The 9,628-nt window shown below is 58.8% G+C and overlaps 1 protein-coding gene across 2 annotated transcripts; it reads right to left on the minus strand.

Moving 5' to 3' along the window:
- Positions 1 to 2,604: 2,604 nt before the first annotated feature.
- Positions 2,605 to 4,350, minus strand: POLD4 (DNA polymerase delta 4, accessory subunit). Of its 2 annotated transcripts, XM_042906460.1 has the most exons (4): positions 4,056 to 4,350; positions 3,742 to 3,831; positions 3,451 to 3,562; positions 2,605 to 3,083 (listed from the first exon to the last, which is right to left on the minus strand). In XM_042906460.1, the coding sequence occupies exons 1-4, from the start codon at positions 4,150 to 4,152 to the stop codon at positions 3,059 to 3,061; spliced, it is 324 nt and encodes a 107-aa protein (XP_042762394.1). In that variant the 5' UTR covers positions 4,153 to 4,350; the 3' UTR covers positions 2,605 to 3,058. The 2 variants fall into 2 exon arrangements, with proteins under 2 accessions (XP_042762394.1, XP_042762393.1); XM_042906459.1 differs by having other exon boundaries at positions 3,742 to 4,144.
- Between the last annotated feature and the right edge of the window lie 5,278 nt (positions 4,351 to 9,628).

Genomic DNA, 9,628 nt, shown 5'->3' on the forward strand with positions numbered 1-9,628 from the left:
GAGAGTGTTTTGAGTCACTCCAGTCAACTAGATAAGGAATGTGCAGCTTTCAGCTCAGCAGATGGCACGCAGGGCACTTAGTAAACATCAGACCCCTCCGAGCTACGTGAGGCTCTCAGCAAACGTTGGATTCTCGAATGTTCCCACTGATAACTATACCTTCCCACCTGCATCTACACCCACATCCTTGGCCTCCCTTCCTGTCACGCTGGATGCTCCTACCTGAGGCCAGCCTCTCCCTGGGTACTCGTCCTGGCCCTTGTCGCTTTCACAAAGGCCTCATATGACTGCTGTCTCTGTCTCCTGCGGCATCAGTACCCTCCCCGTTTGCTCACTGTCTTCACTGGGTGATCATGCTGTGGTGTCACTCTCTCTAAAGCAAAAGACAAAACGACACATCAAAACCCCTCCTTTGATCCCACGTCCCACTGGTCACCGCTGTATTCCTCTGCTCCCTTTCCAGTAAAACTCCCTGAAAGAGTTGGCACGCTCCCCTTTCCACTTCTGCCACTCGCTCTGAGCCCACTGCAGCACACTCTTACCTGGCAGTCGTGGAAACTTCTTGTCTCTGGTGACCTCTGCATGGCCAAGTCCAGCATTCGGCCCTCAGGCTTCATTGTACCAGCCTCTCCAAAGCACCTGAGACCCTGAAATGCCTTCTGTCCAGGCCCCCCGGGCCTGCAACTCCTGATTTTCCTCCGGCCCTGCCGCCCACAGTCTCCTTCCTCGCCTCTAAGCATAGAAGTCCCAGGCCTGTCCTTGGACCACTTCTTGTCTCTTTCTGCAGTCACCGAGGTAACTTTATCCACGCTCAGGGCTTTAAATGCCACCTAAGAAACGTCCTCATTTACATCTCCGATCCAGAGCTCCCCAGAATTCCAGGCTGGTGTATCCACCGCCTACTCCCCAGCTCCGCTGGGGTGTCACCCACTTCAGGCGCGGACTCTTGGTTCCCCAGCACCCCCCACCCCCACCCCTCACACAGCCTTCCCCATCTCAGTCATGGGAACTCTGGCTTTCCAGACGCTCAGGCCGAGGCCTTTGGAGTTCTCCTTCGCTCCTCTCTCTCTCAAGCCCACAACCGACTGATCTCCCCACCCTGGTCCAAATCTCTGTCACCTCTCTCGAGGCCGACCCCAAAAGCCTGAGCAGTTTTGCCGCCTCTTTTTCCCCCAACCCCACAATCTGTTCTCCGCCAACCGCCAGAGTCATGTTTTCAACACATAAGCTTGATTGTGTCATTTATTGGCTCAAAACCCACCACTGTCTTCCTGTCTCACTCAGAATAAAATCCAGATTCCTTATCTAGGCCTGAGAGGCCCTGTGGGACCGGCCCGCCACCTCTCTGGCCTCATTTCCCCTCGCACTCCCCTGGCACTGCCCTCGCTCCCTCTGCCCTGGCTGCGCCGGCCTCCGTGCTGGTCCAGGACCAGGCTGCAAACTCTCCTGCCTTCAGGAGTGTGCTTGCTGCTCCTTCGCTCCCAAGTACCACGGAGGTGCAAGGCTCATTCCTGTACTTCGCTCAGGTCTGCTCAAATGCCGCCCTGTCAGGGAACTTCCCTGATCAACCTCTCTAAGCACCCCTGGCATTCTTTGACCTCTGACCCTGATGTGGCCTGCCACCGACCACCACGTGGCGTAATATTTGCCTGTGGGTCTTCCTTCGTCTCTCACCACTGACAACACCCAAGAGGACCTCTAGAGCCCGGCGTACAGAGGATGCTCAGCAAATGGGCAGGGGCACGGGTATGGATGGGTATGGATGGGAAGAGCCTGATGCACGTGGCCTCTCATCTCTGTGCCACCACGGACCTGCTGGCACTGCTGAGCAACTCCGCAGAGCCCTTCTGGGCTTCGGGCTCCTTCTCCGCAAAACGTACCCCGATGGCCCTTTAGGAACTTTAGAGATTATTCATTTAAAGAGCTTGAGGCATGGGCAGCGCCCAGTACAGTGGGGGCTGAGGGGGCCACTTGGGCTGCTCTGTAGGCCTGTCCCCAAGGAGTTATAGTAGTGTGGTGTCTGTCCGCTCAGGATGGAGTGAAGGTAAACACAGTATGAGGAGTACTGACTCCATTCCATCCCAAGGTCCCCTAAGCATTGTTTCTGCTCCACCCAGTTCCCCGTCAAAGCCCATCAGATGATGCCCATCTCCAAGCAGGACCTGCAGGCTGGACTTCCCCAAGTGTACTTTGGATCCAGGTGGCCCCAGCGTGGGGAAGCAGAGGTGCTTGCTAAGAATGCGTAGGTCTGGGCTTTATGATGCGTGGGCCTATGGAGTCCCCTCTGACAAAGGACCCATTTTTGTGAGGTGGGCTACACTGGACAGGCCTGATGGCAGGTCAGGTAGGTCTTCTCTGGCGGCTCTTTGAAGGTGACTAAGGAGTAGTTTCCCTGTACACCACCAGGGGGCGCCAGAGGTCGCTCAGCTCTAATGAGGACTTGCCCCACCATCTATTAAGGCGTCTTTCTTCCATCTCAGATCTAGGATGGGACAACAGAGGGAAAGCATGGTGCCGGCTCTTTCCCACCTATCAACTTGCTGATTGCTGCCAGCCCAAACAGGGCCACATTGAGGCACTGGAGGTCAAGCTTCCAGACTCTGTTCTTTATTGATAAGCATGAATGAACCCCTTGCCAGTTCTGCCCTCAGATTCCCAGCCTTAAGTGGGGAGTGTGTCTTTGCCTCTTAGACACCTGCCTGAGTCTGGCTTTGTCCAAGGCTGTGCCTCTTTGCCACGCTATTCCCCAGACCACAGCATTTAGGTCAGGGAGGTGTGTAGCAGGCATCTGAAGGGTCATGGTCAGGTCCTGGTCCTCAGAGACCACTCTCCATGTAGGAAGTGCAAACTTCAGCTGTGTTGGCTCCCAGAGGGGGCTCCAGGAGCCTGCTGGTTAGATGGAAGGCTGAGCCTCAGAGACCTCCAGATTCAGCCTCTTTCCTCTTCACACTCTTCACAGCCAAACTCTCATGGCAGAACTGAGCCAGGGGGCAGCAAACTGGCTCCCGCTTGTGTCCTGAGGTCCTGGGATCGCAGGCAGGAGGCCTCGGGTGGTGCCTCAAAGGGGATAGACATGCCAGAGGCTGTGCAAGGGGAGGGGGAGGGAAAAATCAGAGCGAGTCAGTTAAGTCCTTGATCTGATTTCACCAGCCCCAATTCTTGGTCATGGCCTATAGTCCTTGGCCAACCCCTCTGTACTAAATAGAGAGTCCCTTGGGCCCTGGGTGCACTCTTCCCCCACCATTAGCTCAGAGCTAAGAAGTATTAAAGCCATCTTCTGCCTTCCTGAGCCAGGCACCCTGTAGAGCCTTCTCACCCGTTCAGCAAAGCCCAAGAGCCTTCACCCATTTCTTCCTCAGGTCAGGGCAGCCCCCACCTGGGGCCAGCAGGCTGCTGGTGCCTGACGAAAACCCTGGCCCCCCTGAAAGCCCTCCCTGGCCTGTCTCTGACCTGTACTGGAAGCGGGGATCTCCAGGGTGGGTCTGCAGCACCTGGCGCACTTCCGGGGGGGGCTCCAAGCCCATCTGCTCGGCCCGATGCCAGCGCTGCAGCCGTGTGATCCCTGCCAGGGTGGGAGGAAGACACTGAGTCCAGGCTAGAGAATGTGTGTGGAGGGGTGTGTTGGGGCCTCCACACCCCCCAGTCTCAGTAGACCCAGGCAGGGGCTTGGCTTGCTTCAGGGATGTGTGGATGACAGGACTGTCTCCAGGATGTGCTCCTGGGGCCTGAGGGGGTTCTCACCTGTGCAGGGCCCATATTGCCAGGCCAGATCAAACTGCCTCAGCAGCTCCAGCTCTGCTTCATCCACGCTCAGAGGCCGGGGCTCTTCCCCTGCAATGACATGCTGCTTCTCAGGCCTGCCCCCTGCTGCTCGCTTCACAGCTGTCCCACTGCTCCCCGGCCCTCGCCACCCCTTGGCCTCTGCCGGCCGTTGCCAGGCCTGGACTAGGAAGTAGAGGACATACTTCACTTCCCCTGCCATTGCCCGCGTCCACCCACGTCCTCTCATGCCCCTCGGTGGTGTCCACTGCTCCCGTCCCCCAATCTTTAGAGACCTAGCTCTGGCGCCAGCTCCCCCTTAGTGTGCCCAGCGGGGCCCTCCCTCCTCTTCACTACAGGGTAGGAGTCAGTGATGAGCCGCTTCCGGCCCATGGCGGCCACCCAGGCAGGCAAAGAAGGAGGCGACTGCGAGGAAGGAGACAGGCCAGCGGGCACGAGAGAGACAGCTGCTGAGAGAGAGAGAGTGAGAGAGGGCTGAGGCCAGAGAGCGAGCCTGGGGCCAGCGACAGGCAGACACGGTGACCCAGACTAGCCGAGAGGAAGTCCGCTGGTTCCAGGGAATGACGCCTGTCCCCCACCCCCACAAGCACGCAAACATTAAAGACCTAAACCAATGGCTGGCCACCTCCGCGGGGCGGGGCCCGCCTTCAGCCAATGGCAGGCGGCGCAGGCAGAGGGGGCGGGGCAGCTGCCGCAGCTGTGTTCTGGGGGAGAAGGGGCGAGGCTGGGGTGGGAGACCTGTCAAGACGCCCCAGACGGCACCACCTCCTCCTGCCCCCCCTCCGCCCCACTGGTCTGCAGTGGGTCTCGGGGGACTTAATAGAGCGTTATCCTTAGCCTCTCACTTCCCGTTTGCCCTTCCTAGGCAAATGTTCTTTTCGGCCTCACTAATCCCCGTGGCCGGTTGGTAACTCCCCAGAGTCCAGCTGGGGCCTCCGCTCCCACCCCTTGTCCCGCAGAGCTCAGTGGGGGCAGTCTGGAGGTCCGATGAGAGTTTGGGCTAATCCAGCCCCCTCCCTGCTCCCATCCCACCCCCACTGGCCCCAGGAGACCTGGCTGGAAAAGCCCATGGGTTCCAAAGCTCCTTTCTCACAGTCTGTGCCCAAAGACCCTGCCCACTCTTAGTCCAGGCAAGCGTTGGCCTTGTCAACTCTCCCAGAGGCCTGCAGCCTGCCCCATGCCCACCCTACCAGTCAGGAAGATTCCACACTGAGCAGGAGGCCAGAGTGTATTGGTATCCCTAGTTTTTCATCAGTAAAACCTGCCATCTCACTAATATGACAGTATGAGCAGAAAATACCCACACTGAACCAAACACTTATATGGCGCTTACAGTATGCCAAAGTACTGTCCTCAGCATTTCCCCACATATTCGCTCAACTAAAATAGATGTAAAATGATTCTTTTTTTTTTTAAGATTTTATTTTTTTAAGTAATATCTACCCCCAGCATGGGGCTTGAACTCATGACTCGGAGATCAAGAGTCACATGCCCCACTGACTGAGCCAGCCAGGCGCCCCATAAAATGGTTTTTGAAAGTAGGAAGTGCTGATAGTCACAGCATTGTGGGGCCCCAGTTAAACCACAGGCCGTGCCCTCCCCACCCCTCCCCTCCCAGGAGCGCAGAGGCTAATAGCGGAGGCAAACGGGACGCACAGTTGTCAGTGCGGGGATAAAGTTCCTAACAAGGATAGGGGAGAGGGCGGGTCAGAGATGAGTTGGACCACAGGGCTGCCTTAGCACTGGAAGACCTCCTGGAGGAGGCAGTCTGCTGTAAACAGTGTCTCTCAATTCTCCGCCCATGACCTTTGTCCCTTGGGCTCCTGTCATCGCTGAGTCACCCCTACACCCTCCTCCCCCTCACCAACTTCCTGGCAGCAGGCAACTGCGCTGGTCAGCGGGAGTCTGGGAATCGGCACAGGGACCAGCCCAGCTCTAACTGCCCTCTAGAGATCCATCTAGTTCCTCCTTCCAGGAGAGCCGGGCCCGCTCAGAGGCTTCTGCCTGCCCCCTCTTCCACTGCTCTGGGGTGCGGGTGCGCTGCGTTAGGAGTGAGGTGGGCACAAGAGAGGAAAATGGTCTGCAGAGTGGACCGCCAAAGGGGAGGAGCAGGGACAGGACATGTCTTCAGGGGCCTCCTCCTGCCTGGCTCTCCCCATCCACTTCCTTGAGGAGGGCCGAGTGGGAGTCAGAGCTCGCGAATGCACTGCACAGAGCTGGAGGGCCCTTCCCTGCTTTATTTTCTGGGCTGGGCCTGGCCTAATCCCCCATCTGCCTCGTGGACTAAGTGGGGCCCACACTGAGGGAGACAGGGGCCCTGCTGCACTGGGGAGGGGAGCAGGGAGGCCCTCTCCACCAGGCCCGGGAAGGGCTGAGGTGCGGAGTCCAGTCAGGCACTGAGCACGCCACGGAGGGATCGTGCCCGGGCTCGGTGGGACTGACCACTCTCTCCCCAGGGGGCGTCCCAGAGGTGTGTGGCACCTCACTCCTGAGTCCACAGAGCCCCGAGGGAGTAGGAAGCCATGGGCGGGGCAGACCCCTCCTCATTCCTAGTCCTTCCCACCCCTGAAAGCTGATAGCCGTGGGGCCCTGCCACCGCCCAGGGAGCGTGAAATGAGGTGTGCCGCTGGGAGGCCACAGTGGCTCCTACTGCCGCCCGAGCCCATTTCCCTCTCTCCTCTGGCACCCTGGCCGGCTCTGTGGGCACTGTCTGGGCCGTCCCCGCCAGCCACCCCCGGCTCTGCCTGGCCCAGGCCTTGCTAGCCTCTCTCACCCAGCCTGGCCTGTAGCTTTCCCCCATCAAGGCAATCAGCTCAAGTGCAGGCACCCTAGGATTTTCTGGCCTGGAGTCAAGGGAACTCTCCGCAGATAGCATCGCCCTCCTGTCCTAGTCATGTAGTAGTGGGACCGAGCTCCAAGGCTCAAAGGAGCTGCCACCCAGGAGCTTTGGAGCCATCCCTGTCCAACTGGCATCCTTCTGTAACTCGGCCTACCCACCCAACAGGTCTTGTCCTTCTTCCTTCCCTTCCTGTCTGCCCCCATCTCCTTTCTTCCTGGAACCCCTGGCCCTACTCAAGCAGCCTCCCAGCCTATCCCCCAAACTGCTGTTGTGCGACCTATCACAATTTGGGCTTCAGGCTGGAGGGCCAGGCCAGAGGTCTGAGTTAGGAGCTGAGTTCTCCCTCCTTCAGGGAGGTTCCTGAGACCCAGGAGCCTGTTTCCGGGTCAGCTCTGACCCCCAGAGGATGGTTATGGGACTGGCAGGAGTTGGCCGATGCATCTCAGCCTGGGAACACTCAAGGGCCTTGCTTGAGGCCAAGACCAAAGTCTTGGGGGAACCCAAGGGAAAAGGAGAGCGAAGACCGGAACAGGAGCCCAGCACCTTCCTGAAGGCTGAGGCCCACTGTCTACTGCTCCGAGGGGAAGGGGATTAGGCCTGGCTTAGCTCAGACAATGTGGCAGGGTGGGGGGGCCTCAGCACTGCGCAGGTGCCCTAGGAGCCCCTTCTCCCTCCCCTAGTGGGGCTCACAGTGGGGCTCGTCTTGGAGAGAGTCAGCTAGAGCCGGGAAGGTGGGGGCAGGTATAGAGAAGCAGCTGCCTGGGGCCCAGCAGACTGTGGGTGTAGCCTGCTCTCCTTCCCTCTCCCCGGCATCCCCTTCCTCAGGCCCTCAGGCCCTCAGGCCCTGCCACCCACCCGGAGCTAGAGATTCTGGGCAGCCAGACTCGTATCCCTGGCCCCCCCACCCACATGCCCACACACCATGGGCCCCATTCCCCACCCTGTGGACCAGAATTCTTTCAGGCAACTCCTCCTAGTCCATCACGACCCTCCCAGACACCCCACCTCTCCCGGCTCCAGGTTCTCTGGCCTTGTGGGCTTTGAGGGGCAGGAGCCTGATGGAAGGCAAAGGTCCCCCTGCATCTGGGTTTTTCTGCCACTGGCTGGCTTTTCTGCTGTGTCCCAACCGTCCCCTCGGAGCCTTCTCCCATTACTGCCCCTGTCACCTTGGCCAGCTGGCCCTGGAGAAATTCTGGGAACAGTTGAAAAGGGATCCTTCTGGCCATTTCTCACCTTGGCCACCAGGTGTCAGACTTTGTCTAGCTGGGAGGAAGGTCCTAGTTCGTTTCCACCCGGTTGGCCAGGCCTTAGAGGTCAAGGCAAGTTGGGGAGGGGCCTAGAGGTGACCTCTGCACTAGGGAGGCTAGAAGACCCTGAAGGTTGAGAGGAAGGGCTGGAACTCTGGTTCTAAAGCTCACAGCTACTTCCTCATTGTCCCCACCCCCACCCCACTGACAAGGGCTTTGTCTACTGCTGGGAACTGGGGAACCAGGCTGAGTCAGGGAGCTCAAGAACTGAAGGGACAAAGGCAGGGACAGTTGTGGCTCCAGAGAAGAAGGGGGAGCTGAGAGGGAACCACCCATCAGAGCACTCAGTCAGGGGCCCGGATCACTGGCCCTTACCCTCTAGGTTAAGGGGAACAAGGGCCTCCCTTGGCCCTTCCCCATTCGGGGTGGCTGTGGCAAGTGGGCGAATGTGTGCGCGTGTCTGTAAGACGAGCACTTGAATGAGTCTCTTCACATACTGCGAGGGCCCCGAGTCCTGGATGTTGGGTCAGTCTTTGCAAAGGCAGGAAGCTGGCAAGGCGTCACCGCCCTTTGGCCACCCTCCACCTCTTCCACACCCACTCCCACCCCTGCCCCCGAAGTTGCCTCTCCCGAGGGACCGTTCGCCAACTCGTGCCCATCCTCGCACACACGGGTGCGTTTCCAGATACCCAAGAGGATGCTGAGCTTCCTAATCCGCTCTGTGCTGTCTGGATGGAGAGGATGGGGAGGAGAGCTTCTCTCCTTCCCTCCTACTCTCCCTAGCCTTCCTGGGACAGAAGGACTTCCAGAGATAATGTCCTCCTTCCCATGGCACCGCAGGCCCCAGGCATTCCAGGTTTTTAAGCTGACCTCTGCGTACCTGGGCCCCCGACGCTAAGGCCACACTTAAGAGGCGGAACCTGAGTAACCGACACAGACTCCCCACCGGTCCCGGAGCAGTGGTGGGTGGAGAACCAACAACGGACTCATAGAAGAGCCTGATGACTTGTCATTTACCAAGAGCCACCTGCTCACGGTCCGAAGCTCCAAAACCCAAAGGACGGGCTCCTACCCCGACACCATCAGTCACCATCGGTAGGGGGCTATCTGGGGGACTCTGAGATGCCCTTTCCGGCTCAGCTGCCCCCTGTGTCCGCCTCCCCCACCTTACTCTTTATGACGCCCCCTCTGTGTCCTCAGCCGGGCGAACTTGTGTGCTTGCCCGCCCTTCCCCGGTTGCTCTCCTCCTCTGTTTCCATCTGCTGCAGGCCCGGCTCTGAGACCCCGCGTGTGCTGCAGCTCCCGGCGACTCAGAAGCACCGTTTCTAGCTCTCTGGAGTCTCCGACCCTCGAGTCTCTGCCATTCCTGCCCCGTCAGTCCTCGGCCTTGGGAAGTGCCCTCTTTTCACCCTGTCCTCTCCTCCTGCCATCCCCGGCTTGCTAGGGGGTGTCACAATCCACGACAGAGATGTGTGTGCTGGTGTCGCCTGGCTCCGTGTGGTGTCCAGCGGCCCTTTTGATTCCCTTCCTCTGCTTGTCCGTCTCCATTCTTCTCCAGCTGCCACCCCTCCCGCAGCCATTTCACGTTCACATCTCTTCTGTTTAAAAACAACAGCAGACCAACCAACCACACAAAAAACCTTCCTTGATCCTGCCACCAAATGCCCGAGAGAATACATTCACCCCTTTTCCTTCTTTCTCACCCCCTCCTTTCATCTCACGGTTGGAGTCTACCTCCCAAATGCTCCCGCAAAGGTCACCT

This window comes from Panthera leo, chromosome D1 (assembly GCF_018350215.1).
Source record: "Panthera leo isolate Ple1 chromosome D1, P.leo_Ple1_pat1.1, whole genome shotgun sequence".
Classification (NCBI taxonomy): Eukaryota; Metazoa; Chordata; class Mammalia; order Carnivora; family Felidae; genus Panthera; species Panthera leo.

Bases quoted from the DNA above. Each gene is read 5' to 3' on its own strand.
- POLD4 (XM_042906459.1), bottom strand. From the start codon at position 4,009: ATGAGAGGACGTGGGTGGACGCGGGCAATGGCAGGGGAAGTGAAGTAT. The intron at 3,563-3,741 runs GTGAGAACCCCC...CCACCCTGGCAG, and splicing joins GCAATATGGGCCCTGCACAG to GGATCACACGGCTGCAGCGC. The intron at 3,084-3,450 runs GTCAGAGACAGG...CCCCTTGCACAG, and splicing joins GATCCCCGCTTCCAGTACAG to CCTCTGGCATGTCTATCCCC.